Genomic DNA, 23,994 nt, shown 5'->3' with positions numbered 1-23,994 from the left:
TTGATTGGTACAAACAGCTCTGGTTCAGGTATAGTTGCTTCTCAACGGAACAATTCCAGACCGAACTTTCCGACCTCAAATGTTGTGGGCAGGGCTAAGTTCGGCTGTCTTCCAGGCTACCTATAAACCATTTCTGATGAAAATAAAATGTTGAATGAGAAAACAAAACAAATAAACAAACATAAGATCATTCCTCAACTGGGAAGGATAAGCTAGCATAATTACCATTTGCGTTCAAATTTCATAGTGAATGTAAAATAAAGCAGAGAAATTACAACAAACTTAGACGATCCCTGTTGGATAAGCAGATTTTGTAAATGAATGTGCATTTAGTCAAGTCAAGTCAAGTCAATTTAAGTTACAGTCTGGAGAAGAAAGGGGATGGCTCGTGCGCAATGGCTCCCTATGTGCAAGAAGGGCTCACTACCTGCGAGACGGTAGATGGACTCCATTAAGTGAGGGCAAGTGAGGCAGGACCAGCTCCAGTTGTGCAAACAGGGAGAAGTGATCAGATGGGATGTGGGGATGGGGGCAGCCACTGATATTGTTCTCCAGGAGCCAGTGGGGATCCAATGGACCCAGAATGCCTAGAACGTTCAGCTGAGGCTTGGAGTAGAAGATGTAATCAACAACACCCTACAGCACAAAGGAAAAGATCACAGGTCACAGTGTCAGCGAACTTAAATGAAGACAATTGCCTAAAATAGTATCAATTAATTCTAATGAACCATTTAATACGTTAATTGTAATTTATATGACTAGTGCAGTGCTCGTTCAAACATGCCATTCCCGTAGAAAACCTGTAGCCCAATTATGTCCGCAGGTAGCCTATTTCTGCTTTAAAAATAGGATGATAGGGAAAAACATAATTCAATAATGAATACTGAATATTATATTATAATACATTAACCTATAAAAAAGTGCACTGAGCAGAGTTTAGGCATGGCTGCATGTGACATTTTTTCAGATCAAAATGACATAAGCCTAATAGCTGTTTTGAGTTAAGGCTATATGTTTATCGTTAAGCTTATTGAATAACTTCCTGATAGAGAAGACAAACCATTTTTGCAATGATGTGACTCAAAATCAATCTTTGGTAGCATAAGTGACACGTCGCTCTGTCTGCCACTCGTCTGTACCTGTATAGTTTTCTGAAACATGCTTTAAATTTGGGACCATTAGCCTATGCTCGTTTCAATTAGGGACCTTGCAGTTGGAATTGTCGTATGTATAATCACAGTCTCAAGTCCAAAGTAGCCTGGACTATTTGAAGTGTTGGTTTATTGCACATCATTTTTACGTCATTTTGGCGTGTTGAAAATATTTTATATCTTTTCATGGGACAACACTGAAGAAATTACACTTTGCTACAATGTAAAGTAGTCAGTGTACAGCTTGTATAAAAGTGTAAATTTACTCTCCCCTCAAAATAACTCAATACATAGCCATTAATGTCTAAACCGTTGGCAACAAAAGTGAGCATACCCCTAAGTGAAAATGTCCAAATTGGGCCCAATTAGCCATTTTCCCTCCCCGGTGTCATGTGACTTGTTAGTGTTACAAGGTCTCAGGTGTGAATGGGGCGCCGAAACACCAGGGCCCACATCAACCTAGCCCATAACCAATACAAATGTATCAGGTCTACACTACACACAAAGGAGCATACAAAGCCACCCCCCTCCCCCACATTGGACTTTCAGACCATATCACTGTTATGCTAATGCCCGCATACAGACAAAGGGTAAAAGCGAACAAACCGGTTCGTAAGCAGGTAAAAGTGTGGCCTGAGGGAGCCTCCGATGCTCTTCAAGACTGCTTTGACACAACAGACTGGGAAATGTTTAAGCAGGCAGCCACTTACAACAACCGGACAGACATAGAGGAGTATACAGACACTGTAACCTCTTACATCACCAAGTGCATCGATGATGTGACCCACACAAAAGACATCATCACTCGGGCTAACTGGAAGCCATGGCTGACAGGGGATGTCCTCAGGCTGCTGAGGGCCAGAGACAAAGCCTACAGAGCTGGGGATGAAGCTGGCATGAAAACAGCGAGAGCCAACCTGTCCCGTGGCATCAAGGAAGCAAAAAGGAATACACTCACAAGATAACCACCCACTTCAAAGACAGCAGGAACTCACAAAGCCTATGGCAGGGCATTCAGGCCCTCACGGACTACAAGCCCGCGCCACAGAGCTGTGAGAGCAACATCCCTCTGCTCAACAACCTGAACCGCTTCTTTGCTCGCTTTGAAGCACAAAACAGCACCTGCCCACAGAAGACCCATCCCCTCTACATGAGCAGCCCCTGTGCCTCTCTGCCGACAGCGTGAAGAGGACACTTGCTGCTATCAACACCCGAAGGCAACAGGTCCAGACAACATCCCAGGTCGCGGCGCTGAAGGACTGCGCAGGGGAGCTTAAGGATGTCTTCACAGACATCTTTAACACTTCCCTGAAGCAAGCCATCGTCCCATCATGTTTCAAAGCTGCCACCATCATACCTGTGCCGAAGAAAACTGCTCCATCCTGCTTCAATGACTACCGCCCTGTGGCACTGACACCCATCATCATGAAGTGCTTTGAGCGGCTTGTCATGTCACATATCAAAGCCATTCTCCCCCCCACCCTGGACCCCTTCCAGTTTGCATACCGAGCCAAACGGTCTACAGAGGATGCAATCTGCTCTGCCCTCCACCCAGCCCTCACCCACCTGGAAAAGAGACTCATATGTGAGATTGCTGTTAATAGACTTCAGTTCTGCATTCAACACCATAATACCACAACAACTCATCTGCAAACTTGACAAACTGGGACTCAGTACCTACCTCTGCAACTGGCTACTGGACTTCCTCTGTCAGAGGCCCCAAGTAATGCGTGTTGGCAACAATACCTCAAGCAGCATCACACTGAGCACAGGGGCCCCAAGGCTGCGTGCTCAGTCCGCTGCTCTTCACCCTGCTGACGATGACTGCACTGCAACCTACAGCAACAATCACATAGTGAAATTTGCTGACGACACAACTCTGGTGGGTCTCATCACCAAGGGCTTACGAGACTCAATACAGGTTGGAGGTCGACCATCTGACCACGTGGTGCAGGGACAACAACCTCCTGCTGAGCGTCAGCAAGACCAAAGAGATTGTTGTTGACTTCGGAGAGGTCACACCCAACACCTGCCACTGACCATCGGCGGTGCTGTGGTGGAGAGAGCGAGCAGCACCAAATTCCTGGGGTGCACATCAGTGAAGACCTCTCCTGGACCACCAACACTGCATCACTGGCGAAGAGAGCTCAGCGCCGCCTGTACTTCCTGCGAAAACTCAGGCGAGCAAGTGCTCCACCAGCCATCATGACCACATTCTACCGAGGCACCATTGAGAGCATCCTATCCAGCTGTATCGCTGTGTGGGGCGGAAGCTGCACTGAATACAACAGGAAAGCCCTGCAGCATAGTGAACACAGCTGGAAGGATCATTGGTGCTTCACTCCCCTCCCCTGAAGGACATTTACACCACCCACCTCACCCGCCAAGGCGACCAAAATTGTGAGTGATGCAAGTCACCCGCTCACAATCTGTTTGATCTACTGCCCTCTGGGAAGAGGTACAGAAGCCTGCGGCTCCCGCGACTACCAGACTCACCAACAGCTTCATACACCAAGCTGTAAGGATGCTGAACTCTCCCTCCTCTCCCCCTCCACCCTCAGCTACATAACACCCTGGACATTGGACCCACAATGGCCGCCTGCACTACTCCACCTGCACACTTGAACACTTGCACAACTTGTACACTTTACAACTTGGTGTTGTTGTCCTGAAAACACAACACTTCTGCTGCTCTTACAATAACTTGCACCACTATGCCACTTTCTTTATTACTTAGGTCAAACAGTATTTTATAGTATTTTACAGTATTTGCACTAGTATTTTATTGACTGTCTATGCACAATTTCAAAAAAAATTTTGCTGCTCTTATTTTTTCAATTATTATATGTGCCCTCTCATTCACTTATTTACTTACTTTTTTGTTTACTTGAATGTTATGTTGTCTGTGGACTTAAAATTGGTCAAATATGTCTTGTCTTCACCGTGGGATAGTGAGAAACGTAATTTCGATCTCTTTGTATGTCTGGAACATGTGAAGGAATTGACAATAAAGCTGACTTTGACTTTGACTTTGAGGTCAAAAATATCACATCCTCCACCCTCTTATACAGGCGTCAATGAGATAACAACACTTAACATAGTCTTTACTTTATTCTACATGATTTTGGTTTTGATTTTTTCTAATTGGAGTAAGTGTTTGTGACACATTTAAATTTGATAATGTTTGATCACTGTTTTGGTTTGAAGCATCTTTCACGTAATGAATGCGCACTCTAGAAAGTGAAAGTAACCAGGCCTACGATGCGCTCCGTGTCTGTAGCTGTCTGTGCATGTCCACAATCGATTACGTTCTTCAAATGGAGAACAAATTCCTGACAGTTCCTGATCGCTAAACTTTCGTTTTAATTTCTTGTCAGGTAGCAGTTGATGTAGAAGCACCTAGCATAATTTGACTTCAGCGGTGACAAGTCCTGTTGCGAGAGAGAGGGAGAGAGAGAGAGCACACCTGCAAAGTGCTGTTGTGCGCGTTTGTGTGTCTGCATGGGGTTACGTTCGGTTCGAGTCAGAAGTTGGTCCGTCCGGTCCCCGCATTCACGCCGCTCCATTTTTAGATTAAGGTTATCAGACAGCGATGTAAAATGTGTGCGGGAATTTCTCGCATTATGATGGCTAGAGTTGCGGGTCTTGAATAAATCATGCGCTATACCGCAATCCCGCGCTGAAATTTAGGCCCTGTAAACGTTGGCGAATATGTGGGAATTTGGTGACTGTGCTTTTATTTTTCCTGTTGGCGACCACTGCTTTAGACCAATGAGAATGACATCTGTCATTTCCTTTAATAGCAAGCAGCGCAACTTCAAACAGTGCATCAGAATTTTGATAATATTTGAAGGAATCTGCTTGCATGGAGACGTTGAACAGTGATTCGACTAAACCTTCCTTTCTAAAAACCTGTTTGTGACTAGCAGAGTATAGCCTACATGCATCTGCACTAGCCTATTATTTGAACTCATAGGCAAAGTGGGTGTACGATAGGGCCCCTAAAAATGAATCTCATGGTAGTTTACCAAAGCCACTTTCAATTTCGAAACTAGTGTCATCCCATCTCGTCACTGTTTGAGCAGGTAATCTGCCAACCGATGAAAACGGTAGTGAACTATGGTGTCCCAGACTAATATCTCCGTGAAAGGAAATCTGCTGCACCTCAAATTGAAAAAAGTTCCAAGCTGAAAATTGTCAGAGTTTATATGAAAACACAGTGCACTGTTTTAAAAGTGGCAAAGTGCGTTGTGTCTGATCACATCCTAACTCTTTATATCCAATAAAACTTAAGATAAAGCTGCAGGCAGCAATGACGGGGCCAAACAGGCCAGAGTTATCATGGCAACTCGATACTATTATATCGGACATGCCAAGCAAGAAAAGAATCATGAATCAGTGTGCCAAAAATCATGAATCAGTGTGCTAAATTTCAAAACTTTTTACCACATGGATCTATGGACTGCAATAGACTCCCATAATGGAAGGAAAATGCATAATTATCATAATAATAATAATAATCATAGAAAGAAAAGGTAGAAACACTATGGGTGCCTTCGCTGCTTGGCCTCCAATAAGGCGATTATTACATCGGCTGCAGTTATTAAATTTTTTATGCTTATTTTTTTTAACCCAGCTGATAATGTAATAGCCAGCCAATAATGTAATAAGTTTTTACATTATTGGCAAAAAATTATTACGTTATTAGTGCAGAAATGTTATTGCATTATTGGCAAGTTATTACATTATTGGCTTTATTACATTAAAATTATTATATTATTGGCCGTTATTACGTTATTGGCTGCTACAGACGTTAATGACTAAACTGACATATGGTTAGTCACTTAATGTGTTTGTGTGGGAACTCGAATTTGAAACATGGTCCATACACAACAAAGCCTACTGTTGATTACTGCGTTCAGTACATTCGGTACACATCTGTATTGAAACTAACATCCTGTACCTAAACGGTTCGGTACAAATATGTGTACCTTTACATATTATTTTTTGTGAGCCCACATGACATTGTTTTTGCTGTAACGAGAAGGACCCTGACCTTGAAGTCAAAGGTGTAGTTGGTGTACGGCATCAGCCCACTCTCATAGGCGCTCTTCAGCTTGAAGCCATGTGTGATCATGCCATTAGATATTCCGTTCTTGCCATTGCAGTTAAAGTTGGTGAGGCAGTCGCTATAGCGTAGCTCTTTGAAGTCTTTGTGTGTACAGTCCACTCCGCCTGTACTTAAAAACTCCACCACACCTGTTGCACAGAAGAGAAATAGTTTCAGCAGTGTTCCATAAATACCCACACAATACTCTTATATGTCTTGTATTTTTTGCTCTAGAATTCTGCTTAGTGTGCATTTACACTATTCTCACATACAGTAAGTGATCTTGGCAAATAAAGTACTTGATGCACAAATGATAAGCAGCAGAAACATATTCTGTAACACATTTGTGTGGCATTAGACTAAAACACCAGTAATGGAATTAGATCAAAGTACACCAGTAATGAGTGAAAATACTGTATGTGTCAGTCTTAAACATAGTGACCCTCCCCATCTAATACCCAGATAACTAGATAACAACAAGGACTGTTGCAAGGTAACCACAGGCAGGTGAGCAGTTTATTTGTGATGCTCTTAACTGTTAAAGACTAACCAGAGTCTGGTAGTGAGTTGAGATCAGCACACAACACTAGAGGAATTGAGTTTGTTTCTCCCGAGATGGATGAGAGATTTAGACTGCGTGTAGCCTTGTCTACAATATTCTTCACTTCAGACAGGAACATCATTGTCTGCACAAGCTTCACGTCACAATATTCTGGGTCCCAGTGCATGTGAGCATTGGCCACTAGCAGTAATTGCTTCTCCATGCCCTGCAGAGACTTGCCTGCTGTACAACAGGGATGACAATGTTATCAATGAGTTTTAAGTAACAGTTTACAGAAACATTACAGAGGATGTTTTAATGAAAATGTTATTAAATAAACAATTCATCATATACAGCAGTGGTTCTCAAGGTGGGGAATTTTCAAGCCCCACCTGACCCCATCACCCCGGCAAAACGTTAAAATATAATTTTTGCATTTTGGTTCCATTTCCTGTCTCAATCTGCTGAATCTAATTTGTTGTTATAATTCGTCAGCCTGTCTATGACTCCTATATTATTATCAAAGATAGGCACAAAAAACAAATTTCCTCCTGCTCATCGAGCCCCACCGGTCATGTATCTATTCCCCACTAGTGAGGCCCACCCTACACTTTGAGAACCACTGATATACAGTTATACAAAAAAACAAGGACTGCATCAAATTACATTTCTAAAAACCAAGAAAAATGTCCTTTAAGTTAACAAATGCAAGATGCATTTGTCCATATCATGTTCATTTTTGATGATAAAAAAAAACACTACTGTTATGGGCCTTTCCATGCCACTGGGGAAAAGGAAGATGGTGAAATTATAATTGCTTAGAGGAATCCATTATCAGCAGCAGACATAGAATGGAAAACCGTGTCTACCTTGGCTTTGTTGAATAAGGATAGTTAGGTGCAGGGCCACAAAGCTACCGTGAGGTGGTGTTAGATATCTGCTTAAAATAGGCCATCTTATTCCCCGGTCTAATTATAGGGTTGTAAATGGGCTTGTGAAACGGCACCTGAGCAAGTTTTTGACAGACCAAAGACATAACATCCTATGTTAACATCAGAAAACAAGGTAAAATACTCCATTCATCCATTTTATGTAATCTTTAAGAGTAATAGTTTAGGTAATTAAGGATGCCCCTATCTGATTTCAAATATTGGTAAGTTAGCATACTTTTGGACCTAAGAGATAGAGTTCTCAACGGGTCTGAAAATTACAACCCGACCCGACCCGGCCCGTGGCTTGTAAAGCCCGGACCCGATGTAACCCGACACATCAACATGAATTATCTGCCCGAACCCGTACGACGTAAAACATACGTTTTGACTGTTAAACCCTGACTTTATTTAGGTGAAGATTCAACACATTAGCGTGACCATTTACTTAAAACTGAAAAAAAAAACAGCTAGAAACCAGCTTATGCTGGTAGCTGGTTTTAGCTTGTCTTTGCTGGTTTTCTTCCAGCTCTTGCTGGTCTTTGCTGGTGTAGCTGGTTGGGCTACCAGCTGGACATGCAGGCGTGACCAACTGAGGAAGCTGGTCATGCTGGTGTGACCAGCCTGTTGTGTGGGATACGGCTGGTGTAAGATAATGCTGGTGACCAGCCTGCCAAGCTTGACATTGTTGGTGCAAGATGGTCATGCTGGTTTGCTAGAATGACCAACATAAGCTGGTATGGCCAGTTAAACCAGCACTATAGACCAGCAACACCAGCTAAAATGACCAGCTTGAGGTGGTACAACAAGCAAAACCAGCTGAATTACCATCATAAGCTGGGAAAACCAGACCAGCCGAAGGTATGTTTTTTTCGCAAGAGTTTTGCTGGTCTAGCAGATCAACCATCATATGGTGGTCAAACAAGCTGGTTAACAAGCTGGTCAACCAGCAAACCACCTTTAGCTGGTCAGGCTGTTTTTGTCAGCAGGGCGGTGATTTTCTCCTCTATTGGCCTATCGTGACGGAAGAACCAAAAAAGAAGAAATAAAGAAGAAGAATAGAAAATGTATCTTTCCCTCCAAAGGTGACTCACACGATAGTTCCATCATCTCTTTGCGCAGCTCCAGCAACACCGCTACTCCAATGTTGTCCTTGGTCATCACACGGTTCAGCATGGCTTCAGACCCTTCAGAGTTTGCCATGGCCAACTGGTTGAATTCCACTGTATGCTTCTGTACCAAACTGAACCTGTACAGCAAATGGGAAATGTCAACTCAAACAATCCATTTTACAGTTGAAACAAAACTCCACCTATTAATGTCATTAACATCCCCAATGACAGTTTGCACTTGTTATCAACTAAAAATAGACCCAAAGTTGTTGTTAGACCACTTTTCCTTTGTTGAAGATGTTAAAGATGTTTAAGATATAAACATATATTTTCTGTATACACAAAAAAACATTCCTCAGTTTTGTATATTGGTTGGCCTGGCTCCATCTGACTGTTGGTCTAAACTCAGTTTTATTTTGCTGTCTAGCTTAGCCAATTTTTTCATTTTTTTTAGCCAAAAGCTCCTCATGGCTGCCTTAAGTAATAATGAAGTATGGCTCACTTTTCTGTTCTGTAGAATATCGCACATCCATCCACATGCTTGCGGTCAGACTCAGACATCGTTCTTGCTCTGGACTTGGGACTAAAGAATCCATCGTATTCCTGTTCTTTCAGCTCCACCAAGAAGAAGTTGTAATACTGCTCTGTTTCCACTTCCTGTTCAAGAAATAGGCATATTTCATAAAAAATACCTTCAGCACAATATGAAGCAGTAACAACATGAACAGCTACTATGTTTTGCATGCACAGATCCTTTTGCCACACATCAACATGCAAAAGGAGCATGCAATTCCATATAAAGTGCAACTCCAAGAATTGTGATGATGTTTCAGATATTGCATTTGAATCTGTTTAAATTTGTCATTTCTACATATATAAATTAGGCCACAGTAAAATGAACAGGAAGTTAAATTAGCCTTTGCATTCACATTGCACCCCCAGGACATTTATACAAGATAGAAAATTGCAGAGTATTGTGCACGCCACTCTGCCCATGCTGCACTGGGTTATCCCTCACACAAAGCTTTGTTGTTTGATGAACATGTTTTTGGAGAGATCTCTCTCATTGTCACCTCAGTCTGTATTCATTTTTCAGCAGTAGGTTAGTTTTTCATCTACTGACTTCTAACACAGGGCGTCCCTTGTGTCCTACTGAACCAATGTGAGGATTGGCTGGGATTGTTTTGCCTCTATCTGAGCCATTTTGTTTGCATCCCGTTTAGAGCCAGGACACCAATTTCAATTTGTCAAAAATGCAAAAATTGTAGGCTGCACTTTTAATAAAATTAAGTGCCTCATAATGCCTCTTCAAGATATCTTGAGGGTGTTTGTGATGACAGTATGGGAGTATTGTCAGGCTTCCATTCAGTCCTACTGTTTGAATATGCACATCAGCGCAGCACTAGTCTATTGCACAGTAAGGGACAAAGGGGTAAAGACCTGAAGGCTGATGATGTCAGCATTGCAGCTGAGAATCTCCTGCATGATGGCCTTCTTCCTGTACTCCCAGTTTAGGGCCCATGATGGACAGCCGCCGTACAGCTGACGTGTAGCGTACTTGTCACAGAGGACGTTGTAGCACATGACTGAGAAGAGTGCTGATAAAAAAGAAGGGACATGTCCATGATTGGAGCTCATTTGACACCCCACAGTTGCTGTTACTTGATTCAGTATGAAAAAGACATCTGAATGCTACCACACTGACTAGCTTCTATTTTGTAATGGAATAGTACAAAGATGGCCAACCAGTCAAGAATGAACAGCCAAAAACCCGCATCATTATAAAGAACTGTCTCACGCTTCAAACAGCCATTTTCAGGAGAGAAGGTCACAACAGCATCTTTAGCACCTGAGTCGCAGGACCAGCCAAACTATGAAAAAAAGTGTGACTTATAGTCCCGAAAATACTGTACGGTACGGGATCTTGTCCATGCTGCCCAGCACTGGTAATGACACATTGAGCCAGTCAGTGGCGAAAACAGTGGTCTATTCTGTTAGCCAGATGCCCCCCATATGAATGCATTGTGGCCATGATTTGCATGACAGCTAAGTCAATCCTGCACTGATTTTCATTGTGTTTGTCCCAAATGAAAGTGCTTAAAGACATCTAAAGACAGGGTCCAGGTTTTCCACACACACATTGTGAGTCCTGTTAGTGTTGAGCAGTGTGCATCAGTTTTGACGAGGATCAGTGATACAAAAAAAAAATTCAGGTGGGTGAAGGCAAAGAGACCCCTCTGATTGGTCAATCTCATCTTCTTTCAGCAGGCTAGGTGCTTATTGGCATAGCCTTAAGTACTGGTGACAAGGCATCAACTTGCCAGCATACTTTGATGTCAAATAGGCCAGTCAAGATGATTACATGGACCGGTCTGGAGCTCCACCTCCCTACAACTTTGGCTACTGCTCGATACTTCAACACTTGCCTGCACAGCCACAACCGGCAAGGTCCTCCTTTAAACCTCTATATACTCCACTTGGACAAATTATCAGGAATAAGAGTACCTATCATAATTCTGCTGATGCACCCAAATTTACTTTCCCAATCACCAATTGACTATGGTCCCTCCGATTTTCTATATCAATCATCAACCAAGTCAACAACAGGCTGCGTCATAAATCTTCAGCTGATTGAGGACAAGACTAAAGTGATCATATTTGCCAAAAGGGATGAAAGGATTAGAGTTGACACTCTTCTTGAAACCAAAGGCCTCAAAGAAAAGGTTCTGTTAAAAACCTTGGTGTCATAATTGACAGTGATCTAAACCAGGGGTCCCAAACCTTTCCATGGCAAGGCTTCCCAAATACCACTAGGTTCTGGCTAAGGCCCCCCTTTTGCAAGATGTGTTATTAAACCCACTGACAATACTGCGGCAAAAGTACAAATAAATTAAGCTCATCCTCTAGCCGCTTAGCCACAAGCGCTTTGTGATAGAGCATACGGTGTGTGAAAATTGCTGTCACTCCACTGTTATTTGCCCCGTCTGAGCACACTTCCACACAACAAGACCAGTCAACTCCATTGGTCTCAATGTACTCTGGATGACATTCTCAATGTACTAAACGTTGACAGCCACGAGAGCAATAACCAAATCAGCCTTTTTTCGCCAGACTCAGAGATTTTATGACACAACAAGGCTTGGAAAAAATAAACATTTACAGAATGTTCTTAAATGAAGAGGTGAAGCAATACATGCCCTTAATTGTCCCAACTTTTTTCAAAATGAACATCTATTTTCCATGAAATAGTCAAATTTGTCATTTTCAACATTTGATATGGTGGTATGTTGTAAACATGGCGAAGCAGTATTTGCCCTTATGTGGTTCAGCTCTGGCCCTGAGATGCAAAACACAACCGCAAATCGAAATTCACAACCGCAAATCGAAAACCACAACCGCAAATCGGGAATCACAATGACATTAACAAAATCACAATGATATTGTGCAGCCGTGGCCTACTGGTTAGGGCTTTGGGCTTGTAACCGAAGGAGGGTTGCCGGTTCGATCCCCGACCAGTAGGAAATGTGGGTGGGGAAAGTAGTTGAATACTGCTCTCCCATGCCCACATCCACGGCTTAAGTGCCCTTGAGCAAGGAAGCTCATTGCCTCAAATTAGTGTGTGCCTTACCTCACTTTGTGTTCACTGTGTGTCTCACAATTCACTGATGGGATAAATGCAGAAACCAAATTCCTTGTATACGCAACTATACTTGGCCTAGAAACCTGATTTACATTTACATATTAACAAAATCGGAAGTAGTCTCACAAACTCCCATGCAGTAGGTGGCGGTATACACTAAAGAATGTTACAAAATACTAAACGATTTCTACAAGCTCTTCTTCGTAAGTGGTTACACTGCCATCGCTGTGTGATTTAAAAATACACGTGCACAAAGTGAATCTGTGCATCTGTGGATATCCACTTTGTTTACTGTATACCGCCACCTACTGTATGGGAGTGAGACTACTTCCGTTTTTTTTTTAATGTCATTGGATTAGATATCAAAGATCTTAGAGCAAAGCGCTCTATAATCTTTGGTTCATATCAGTTGTTTTTTTGTCTATCCTTCCTTCCTTCCTTCCTCCTGTCCTAATCCCTCTTTCTAATTCATTTTGTAAAGGAAACGAGGAAGGAACGATAGGAGGATGGAGGAATGAAGGAGAGACAGATATGAGAGATGAGATGTCCTGCTCACTCACGCATCACTTTTAAGAGGGGTCAATTACTGATGATGCGGCCTATTTCCAGCATATAATGGTCTTTTCTTGGTCTATCTACTAGTTTATTGTCTAGTAGATAGACCAATGATCACACAATTCTGACTGAAAACGCTTCCGCGTAAGATACTTTTGTGTTTCCTCACGTATCGGGCCTTCCACTTCCCTCCTCTCTCTTGCCTCCTCTGGTTGCAATTAGATAAATGAGTCATCCTCGATGACATCGAGCTTTGAACGATTTCTGAGGCAAGAGCTGGAGGACCGAGGAGAGAGGCCGTATGCAAATAGAGATTTGAGATGAACCCAATGTGATTTTGTTAATGTCATTGTGATTCCTCATTTGCGGTTGTGATTTTCGATTTGCGGTTGTGGTTTTTGATTTGCGGTTGTGGTTTTGAATTTGCGATCGCGGTTTTGGATTTGCAGTTGTGGTTTTTGAATTTTTACATTTTACATTTTCATTTCCTTTTCTATTTTTCTATTTATTATATTATATTATCATTTATTGTTTTATGTACTATTGTCTGCTATTCTTTGGATGATGTAAAGCATTGCCTAATATGGAACGTGCTATACAAATTAAGCTGCATTGACTTCCCTTGCCCAGACAGTTCACCAGAGTTCCCACTTTAAGTCAAATGTAAAATTCCATGACTTTCCCTGACAAAAAACAAAAACAAAAAAAAAATCCATGACCCACAATATAATGAATTAAATGGTACAATATACAAACCAAAGATTTCAGAACAGCCGCATAGCGTTCAAGAATCTTTTACTTTTTTGCGTGGGAGATGAATGGGCATTGAATAAACAAAGTTGGGCTAACCACAACTACTCAAGCAAGCAGTAAAGCTAATAACCAGATATAACCAGGAAATATATTTGTATTAATGTATTTTGGCAAGTAGATTTACAACAAAATTCCCTGATATTCCATGACTTTTCGCCAACAATGATGAAATTCCTTGACTTTCCATGTCTGGAATAGACTTTCCAAAATTCCATGATATTCCAGAAATTCCATGACCTGTGGGAACCCTGGATTTATCTCAAGTTATGTGTACGTTAACTCACGGGTGTGCCCCCGGCACCTATTTATCTCTCATTTGACCCACAAATATGGTCGTGGCTTGCTGGTTAGGGCTTCGGGCTTGGAACCGAAGGTTTGCCAGTTCAATCCCCGACCAGTAGGAACGGCTGAAGTGCCCTTGAGTAAGGCACCTAACCCCTCATCGCTCCCCAAGCGCCACTGTAGCAAGGCAGCTCACTGCTCCGGGTTAGTGTGTACTTCACCTCACTGTGTGTTCACTGTGTGCTCTGTGTGTTCACTAATTCATGGATGGGATAAATGCAGAGACCAAAATCCTTGCAAGTATACTTGGCCTGGAAACCTGATTTACGATTTACGAAACATGCGCACACACAGAAACACACACACACATAAATATTGGTACACATACACGCACACACTCACAAACATGCGGTCACACACAGAAGCACACACATACATACAAGGACACAGACATGCAAGCATACTTACTTACACACACACACACGCGCACACACACATGCAGGCAGGCACGCACGCACGCACGCACGCACGCACGCACACACACTCACAAACATGCGGTCGCACACAGAAGCACACATACATACAAGGACACAGGCATGCAAGCGTACTTACACACACAGACTATTCTGATGCACCCATTTGTGTCTTACATAGAGTATTAGTATATTAGTAAAACACAAGGTAAAGGTGAACATATTTTTGAATATTTTTGTGTAATATACCACATTTAAAACCAAAATAAAATTTTGGTTAATTATTGCCAATTATTTTTGCAAATACCACCTTACATTGAAAATGACTAAACATATTGATAAATATAGTCATTAGTTCACTGGATTGGCCATTACAGACCTGAAGCCATGTCTTCAACACTGCCTTAGTGTGTATAATAATAGTGTGCAATAATAGTAGAGAGGGGACCTGACGGCCTTGTTCTGTCGGGCTCTTGTAGTACAATCAAAGACCTGGATGGGGGCTGCTCTGTTGGAACTGAGCAAAGAAACAAATGATACAATGTTATATCAGTCTTACAATAGAGTGGGGAAGTATACCAAAAGCTTGTAGTTTTTAATGTTAGCTTTTTAATACTTCCTGGTTGCAAAGAAAAAATCTTTATTGGAAAATTAATGGGTTTTTTTTCAAACTTGATGAAAATAAGGTGTGAGTGAAACAATGGCAGCAGAAAATCTAGGCATTGGTTTTGATGACAAAAAGATGTTGCTATCAAAACGCTAAAACAAAAATTAAGCAGACTAAAGGCAGTGAATGGCAGAAGTGTGTACTGTGCAATGTACTAAAATGTCCACCACATGAGGTATTTTGTTTGTTTGTTCGCTTGGCAGGCATTGCCCATTTCTCCTCAGTTTTCAGATTTTATCTGAAGGTTATTTCTTCCCTTGTGCCCATAGTTGTTGATTGTACTTTTGTCATGATTTTCAAGAATCAGAATAACAAGTTGTAATGGAGGTTTCTAATGCTGCATGGCCATTGTTTAACTGACCTAGCAACAGTAACATAGGGATGCATATCAATGGTAATAATGGGGACGCACATCATATCTACTTCGAAACTGATACAGTACAGAAGTAAGAAATGCAGTGAAATTATGTCTGGTGTCATTTGTCTATTTGTGCATTTATGGGGAGTGCAGTAGAAGAGGGGTTTAGTAGATTAAGTGGCAAGGCCTGCACAAGAAAGGTGGGGGGAGGATTGGGATGGGGGGCACCAACAAGGAGCACCCAAGAGCAACAGGGGCAAGGAAAAACTCCCACCCAACTGCCAGGGGTCTTGCTGTGTGTGTTGGGGGGATGACAGGGGAGATGGGATAGTGTGCTGTGTATGTGGGGAGAGGGCAGTGTGCAATATGTGTGTTGGAGAAGCTTCCTCATGAGACAATGTGCTGTGTATTGGGGGGTATGTTGGGGATGTGTGTTGGAGAAGCTTCCTGATGAAATAATGTGCTGTGTATGTAGGGGAGAGATGTAAAGGGTCTAAAGTCCACACAGAGACAATGCTGATTTTATTGAAAGGAAACAAGTAATTGGATGAGTAATTAAGGGGGAAAAAAAACACTTACTGCGTTTGATGGCACCAGCCAGATTGTCAAGCAGGTAGTTTAACAGCCGTCTTGTACCATCTGGTTCCTGGTATAACTTCATGATCACCTGTGTGAGAGGGTTCCCTTTGAAAGGCATCAAATGAAAATGTCAACTTAATTTCCTTTTCAGTGTTTTCAAACACTTAAAGGTGCTCTAAGTGATGTAGGGTAACGTCACTTCTGTAGACGTTCAAACAAAACAAAAACAGAGAGCTAGCTCGCTACTCCCTCCCCCTCCCTCCCATGCAATGGAAACTCTCCAAAACACGCATCTCGTCGGTGATTGGCTGGAACAGTTTGTAAAATGTAATGGTCCAGGCTGGACCAAGTTGTTTTTGTTGCTGTTTTTGGAGCCTGGGCTGTCCACAGAGACCGCATTTTTTTTACAGTGTATTCAGGGTACAGGCAGCTAGCGGGGTGGTGAGGTGATGTTTGCTGTAGGTGACAAAAAATTGTTTAGCTTAGAAACCATGTAACATCACTTAGAGCACCTTTAATGTGGTTAAAAAGGGAAAGTAAGTTACTATGGAAGAGTAACACTCACCTTTCAATCCCAGTGTTTGTAACTGAAACAGTTTTCCCAATTCAAAAGGCAAAACCCGCAACTGGTTGTTATTTAAAAGCAATTCCCTGTGGAAGATAGGTAAATGCTTTCAGAAAAAGTGTTTTTCATCCATACAACTACAGCAGCACCTAATAACAACAGGGCTTACCTGAGAGACACCATGTTGCCAAGCTCAGCAGGCAGGCTCCTGATGTTGTTGGATGAAAGATCCAGGTATACAAGGTTGTGTAGCTTGGCAATATCTGGGGGAATCCTCGACAAGGAGTTGTCGCTGACGTGTAAAGCTGTGAGGTGAGTGAGTGACCACAAGCCTGAACTGAGGCTCCGCACTTTCCCTGCAAAAATGGAATTAAGGGATTTCAGATCATGAATGTCTAACACTTTTACATAATGCATACAATGTTTGTACGTGTACAAACATTCTGCCTTTTCAAGTTTCAGAAAAATACACATGTAATAAGTCATTATTATTTCAAAACAATCATTATAATAATTAATAATAGTCATAATGTATTTATTGGAGAAAAAAAAACCTAACTACAATTGAGAAACTTATGTTAACACTCTCAGAAACCTCACCATTTCAAATGACAGTTCAAGTCTTTCACACTTTGCATGTCAGATTTAAGAGGCTATACAGTGCATACGGAAAGTATTCACAGCACTTCACTTTTTCCACATTTTATTGTTTTATTCATAGTGACCATTGGGTCCTTGGTTACCTGTCTGACCAAGGCCCTTCGTCCCGGATTACTCAGTTTGGCTGAGCGGCCAGATCTAGGAAGACTGTTGGTTGTTCCAAACTTTTCCATTTGAGAATGATGGAGGCTACTGTGCTCTTGGGCACTTTCAATGTTGCAGAATTGTATCCTTCCCCATATCTTCTTCACACAACCCTGTCTCGCCGGTCTATGGACAATTCTCTCGACCTTGTGGTCTGGTTTTCACTCTGACATACACCATTAACTGTGAGACCTTATATAAAGGTATGTGTACCTTTCCTAATAATGTCCTGTGAATTAATTTAGGCACAGGTGGACTTCGAACAAGTTGTAGAAGCATCTCATTGATAGAAGTAGGATGCACCAGAGCTCAATTACAAGCGTCAAAAAAAAGGGCATGAATACTTATGTAAATGAAATATTTCAGTCTTTTATTTTTAATGAATTTACAAAACACTCCAACACACCTGTTTTTTTGTGAAGTGATGGAGTATTGTGTGTAGATTGATGAGGAAATAATTGAATCCATTTTAAGATGAGTCTGAAACATAACAAAATGTGGAAAAAGTGAAGTGCTGTGAATACAATCCTCCGTATGCACTGTAGACTTTGTAGGCGATTTTGAGGTCCTAAACTTACCACTTATTTCAAGTTCAGCCCAGTATGACTTCTTCCCATGGGCTGCCTCATCACTGGACATAATAGTGTGCATCCGATGTGGGTCAGGCGGGTCATATTTTTCCTTGGGCATTCCTGGAGCACTGTAATAAGTGACATGTCAGTGTGCATTTAAATCAACCTGAATATACCATTAATGTCAGCTTTTGTGTTTTGTTAATTTTAGGGCAAAATGATACTTGGCTTGTGACAAAGGGCTTGCAGGCAAACAAGTAGATTTTACATGATGCACTGCACAGGCTTTGATGAATGATGAGACTTGACAGGTTAGCCATAACTGACCACTGAACTGTTACAAACTAACTGGTTTTGGTCCTGACAACAAGGGGCGTGTTTAATAAGATTTATTCCTGCCAAAAAGCAAAAAGCTAAGGCATTTCATGCTTAACTTATTTGCATGCTCATGGCAACCTGAGGTGTAATGTAAGAAGTTTGAGGAGCATCTATGTCAACAGTAAAGAGGAGATGACAACATTCATACTAAAACGTGAAAATCAGTCTTGTCAGAATGAGTCTTGTAATCAGGTACACAAAATGAATTGGTAGCGCAGGTTCACAAACTGGCCTTTGGTGCGCACCCCCATTCTTCATGACATCTATGACATGTAATTCAATACAACACAAAGGAATCTTAATTGCAGGTGTACTGCATCACCGTTTTATTATTATTATTATTATTATTATTATTATTATTATTATGTTGTCTTAATGATAATAATAAACCATCAATTCAAAAGTTCCATAAGAGAGGCAGAAAATAGTCATATCGTAGCCTATGTTGTACCCAAGCTATAGGTGAGCTCGTGGGCAAATTTGAAAGGAACAATCCGACTTCTGAGAAACTGTCTGTAGGTAAAAGAGCATAGCTTTTCTCTTTGGTCGTTCAATGCACCCGATATCATTAGCCTAGCTTCGCATAGGCCTATTCACATGAAGTACACCAGTTAGCCTGTAGTACTGTTTCTGTTCTGCACTTCCAGTGAATTCTTTTAAAGTTATCTCCCAAAGTCTTTGCGTTAGGCCCACTCTAATCGTGCTCACCCAAAATGTTAGCTTAACCCTGCACGTTTTCCACACTGTCTACATCTCATGCCACATTCCAATGCGCAGCCATATATGAGGTCACTCTAGTCTGCCCACGAGACAGCTGCGGCCGTTGACAACATAAGCCATAACTTGCAAAGTAGATTGATTCAGTTCAGCTCAATGTATTGTAATTCAGCTGAATGCATGTAACGTTAGGTGAACCAACAGACTTTGCAGCGGAAACTTGTGCAATTATTATTAGCGGTTCTACCAAGTTGTTTTCCTCATTAACCATCAATTCAGTGTTTGCATCGGTAACGTTACTGGTTAATGAAGTAGTCCGTCGTCTGGATGGACTTTCGCTTTACAAGCTCCGCAACCAGTTAATCGCATAGCTAGACCAGAGCCCATCTACGGAGAGCCTGGCCACTCCGTATTAAAGGGACACCAGGCAAGCCTGATGCTTTTTCTCTACGAAACTCCCCCTGGCTCGGTCTGAAGCTATTTTATTTGCGTCTTCCGTCAAGGGTTTTCGCTGCTTCTTCGCTGGCTCTACCATTATACACATGTTTGCAACAATCTCTAGCGTTTTGTTAGCCTGCCTCTGTGCTGTAAACTGATCATGCTTCGGTCGGCGGGTAGGATGCACCGAACTTGCAAGTGGGATATTCTTCCTACAGGCAGTAGGGGCGGGCGAGAGAGCCTTCATTCGCCCCGTAATGAGTCATTTAACCATATACCAACTTACGAAGATGATTAATTAACATGAAAACGTTGCCTGGTGTCCCTTTAAAGCAACACCAAAGAGTTTTTTGCACCTTAAAATAATGTTTCCAAAATCGTTTCAGTGGTTCATCAACTCGTAACAGGGTGAACGGCACTTCTGCATTCGCTTCGCGGCCCTCTATCGGCTATAACTGCACTATGTAAGCTTGCCAGATCAGGTAGCAGATCTGTAGTTCGATGGAATGAGACATACGAAACTACAAATCTGAAGTTGCAATACATCGTATTTTCATAAAATCATGCAACATATTCTACCTTGTCTGTGGACATTGTTATTTGCAAAGCCGGTGCTGGATAAACAAATAGTGCGTTTGACAGAGGAAAAGTTCTTTGGTGTTGCTTTAAGTCCCATTGTACCTTATTTTGGTTGCAGTTCCACCAGAGTTCCAGTGGGGGCGATCGCCATGAGTGCAGAATGAATGGGAGTCAATGGAACTAGACGGCTAAATTTGTCTCTTTCACCTGATTTTCGTTGACAAATCTCAGATTTGATTGTAGTTTGTATAACTTCAACATGGGTTATTAGTCAAAAGTTAAATAAACGAGTCCTTATGTCCTTTTGATTTCTTACAGGTTGGGTCGTTGTTGCCCATAACACGCTAGCATTGTGCTAATGAATGACGTCATTGACACGTTTAAAGGCTTTTTAGAACAAATAAGTGACTTTAGAAAATATAATACTCAACCAAGTGTATTTTCTTTGCCTCCCCTTTCGAATACAATATTCAAATTACTTGAAAAAAAGTATAACCCGAGAAAAGTGGATTTTGAGGGGTACAGCTCCATAGACCTCCATGCATTCTACACTCGTGGACGAGCGCCCTCATGTGGAACCACAGGAGGAACTGCAACCAGTTCCGGAAGTTTTCCGAGAGTGGCAGTTCTCCCTTTATTAGACAACAGGCATGTTCGACTTGAGGCAGATCTGACTTGGTCTGGCTTTCTACGTAAACGTGATCTTCAGAGGCTAGCCAAGAGGAGCTACAACAGAGGGCAGCTCATCCCGGACAGGCTACAGTCTGCCTGACATGACTCGCGGGAGATATCGCGGAATTTTGTTTGCAATAAATACAGCAGAACTTTCATTCTTACTCATTAAAATGAGCATGATGACTGACGAAATAAATTATTATGATGTAGTTTAAATAAACCACTGTTGTCATACAGTTAACAGGCCTGCATTGTAGCACATAAATTAAATATCAAGTGTTTCCTTTATGTGTGTGTCTATCTATTTAGCCAACAGCAGAAAATAACAGAATATCCAAACGTTTTCAGTAGGCTAGCCTACCATTGTTGCAGAAATCAATATAAGAAGGTATCCCTTCGATTTCTGTTTATTTTCGTGATATTCCAACATAAGGAAGCAGCATGAGACTCCTGTCAAAATCGTCCACGAGGACATTTCTCCCAAATGGCCCTATCACATCTTTGAACTGACGCCATGAGGGTGTGTTTCAGCTCGTGGAAGGCAACTGCAAGATCTGTCTGCAGGCTAAGACTTTTGATATTTTAAGGTCATGTGACATGGTGTCACGGTGGTAAGTCCCTCCCGGCTGACAGAAGTCGGACAAAATTTCTAACCAGTAAGCATTGCGTCCATCCCAGTATGCATTGTGTTCAACCCAGCATGCATCACATCAAGTCAGATCTGCACAGATCTGCCTCAAGTCGAACACGCCTATTCTCTGGCTAGACGTTAATTGTTAAAGCACAGTGTCTTTCTAAACGTGATGAAGTCATGGATGAAGCAAACATTAGGCGTGTTCGACTTGAGGCAGATCTGTGCAGATCTGACTTGATGTGATGCATGCTGGGTTGAACACAATGCATACGTGATTTCTTCAACAATGGTAGGATAGCCTACTGAAAACGTTTGGATATTCTGTTATTTTCTGCTGTTGGCCAAATAGATAGACACACATATATGGGAAACACTTGATATTGAATTTATTTGCTACAATGCAGGCCTGTTAACTGTATGACAACAGTGGTTTATTTAAACTACATCATAAGAATTTATTTCGTCAGTCATCATGCTCATTTTAATGAGTAAGAATGAAAGTTCTGCTGTATTTATTGCAAACAAAATTCCGCGATATCTCCTGCGAGTCATGTCAGGCAGACTGTAGCCTGTCCGGGATGAGCTGCCCTCTGTTGTAGCTCCTCCCGTAGAAAGCCAGACCAAGTCAGACTCAGTCCAAGTCGAACACGCCTATTAATAGGGGGATTAAACGTCCGTGGGTTTGCATAAAAGCCTTCGAAAAATTCTAGTGAGGTATTTTATGTTTTGACAGCTGTTGGGATAAACAGCTAACAACTATTAATCAAGTGTTAGCGTTAAACTTAACAGCTAATGTTAACGTGATAGCCAGTTTGCCGACTATCATTCCAAGCTTAGAGTTTCAAACAAGATGTCTTACTTCTAACGTACTGTTACTGTCAATTGTGCGTGAATGACCCATCAGTAGATGTAGACAAACGGTAGTACTAATATTACTGGCAGACTTCCACAGCCAGACTTTCATTGCAGAATATGCTAGGTGGTCAGGATGCAAAAAGATGACACATTTAGCTTACCTTTGCGGCCAGCGGTCTGTCTATGCAACTTCACGTTAGCGATAACGTTAATGTTACGAGGAAACGACGAGCTAGATTCTACCATAAATCTTAGCGAAAGCAAAAACTTGATTTTTAGCATGTCGTTAATTTTACTCTAAATTGCAAATTTTAACTGAAGATAACTTCGTCCCAGCATAGAAGAAAAACTAGCACGCATAACGTTACACAAATATATTTATCAGTGAATCAACAAAACCTGGACGTGTGTGTCAATATTGGCTCTTAGCTGGCTTGTTCTAGTTATCGTAAGATGGTAAAAGTAGATGGCCTTCTCAGAATGGACAAAGGAACAGTTCGTAACAATGTTTGGAAACGGATGTTATCCGTATGTGAATAGGCCTTTATCACGGCAGCCCACGGGCAGCTGAAGCAGGGCTGTTCAATTTCCTGTTGGCAGGCAAACCACAGGTGTTCCTAAAAACATTAACGAGGCCTCTGGTTGAAGTAACTGTGGCCGAATCTGACACTTAATTAGAAACACCTGTGCTCACACAGGAACAGGGCTGTTCACTTCCTACTTCGGCTGCCGTGATAAAGGCCTATTCGCAACAAATTTCCTTTAACTGGCGCGCCAACGGTAACTATACATTACCTGAAAAAACATACCACTTGAGGACGAAATTGTGTGTATATGTAAGCTATAGTTCCTAGTCCTAGTCCACCCGTTTCTGTTGCTGAATTACGGAGAGCAGACAGGCAACATGGCGTCGTTTTTTTTATGGTCTGTAATGACAACCCTTCCAGACTGCTCCCATATGGAATCAGAAAAGAATCGATAGGCCTCCCATTTGACTACTGTATTTCCGTGAAGGAAGCAGTTAAATAAGAATATATGCATGTGAATAGTTTGGTCAACTCATGATGCGTTCAACTACATCAACAATAATGTGTTCTGCAGGTATGGGACTACTCCTGAAGGTGAGGTGTAGGTTCTGCAGGTATGGGACTACTCCTGAAGGTGAGGTGTAGGTCCAAACACTCAATCTCACCTACCATAATGTTATGAAATTTTGAGAATTTTACTTTGATTCGTAAGTTGTATCAGCATTTTAACCTTAATCCAGAGAATGGTTGATGGGTATCAATTATAAAGATACATTCCTAGACAGCAAAATATATTTGGGCCAGATCTTCATTAGCATCTGGCGCAGATCCTCTAAACGGACCTGCCCTGGGGTCATTTCTTCCAACGGGCCAATACCGGAACAGGTTGGATTACGGATCAGAGACAGATCTGGGCCAGAACTGGCCCAGTACAGTTAATATTGCCATGGCATTTGGTGCGGATCTGGCCCAGACTCATATTCTACATCTGGGGCTCATCTGGCCCTGGTCTGTGATTCATATTTAAGCTATCAGACAAT

At 41.9% G+C, this 23,994-nt stretch overlaps 1 protein-coding gene across 1 annotated transcript; it reads right to left on the bottom strand.

The window, feature by feature from the left end:
- Positions 1 to 303: 303 nt before the first annotated feature.
- On the bottom strand, positions 304 to 18,441 carry LOC125285973 (CCR4-NOT transcription complex subunit 6). The gene is made up of 11 exons (XM_048230599.1): positions 18,158 to 18,441; positions 16,945 to 17,131; positions 16,776 to 16,861; positions 16,211 to 16,315; positions 15,055 to 15,123; positions 10,284 to 10,441; positions 9,346 to 9,500; positions 8,826 to 8,980; positions 6,812 to 7,045; positions 6,208 to 6,410; positions 304 to 636 (listed from the first exon to the last, which is right to left on the bottom strand). Exons 1-11 carry the CDS (start codon positions 18,267 to 18,269, stop codon positions 424 to 426), a joined length of 1,677 nt encoding a protein of 558 aa, XP_048086556.1. The 5' UTR covers positions 18,270 to 18,441; the 3' UTR covers positions 304 to 423.
- Between the last annotated feature and the right edge of the window lie 5,553 nt (positions 18,442 to 23,994).

Source organism: Alosa alosa, chromosome 21 (genome assembly GCF_017589495.1).
Source record: "Alosa alosa isolate M-15738 ecotype Scorff River chromosome 21, AALO_Geno_1.1, whole genome shotgun sequence".
In the NCBI taxonomy this organism is placed as follows: Eukaryota; Metazoa; Chordata; class Actinopteri; order Clupeiformes; family Clupeidae; genus Alosa; species Alosa alosa.
The sequence above is the reverse complement of the archived record's forward strand: the minus strand, read 5'-3'. Positions and strand labels throughout refer to the sequence as shown.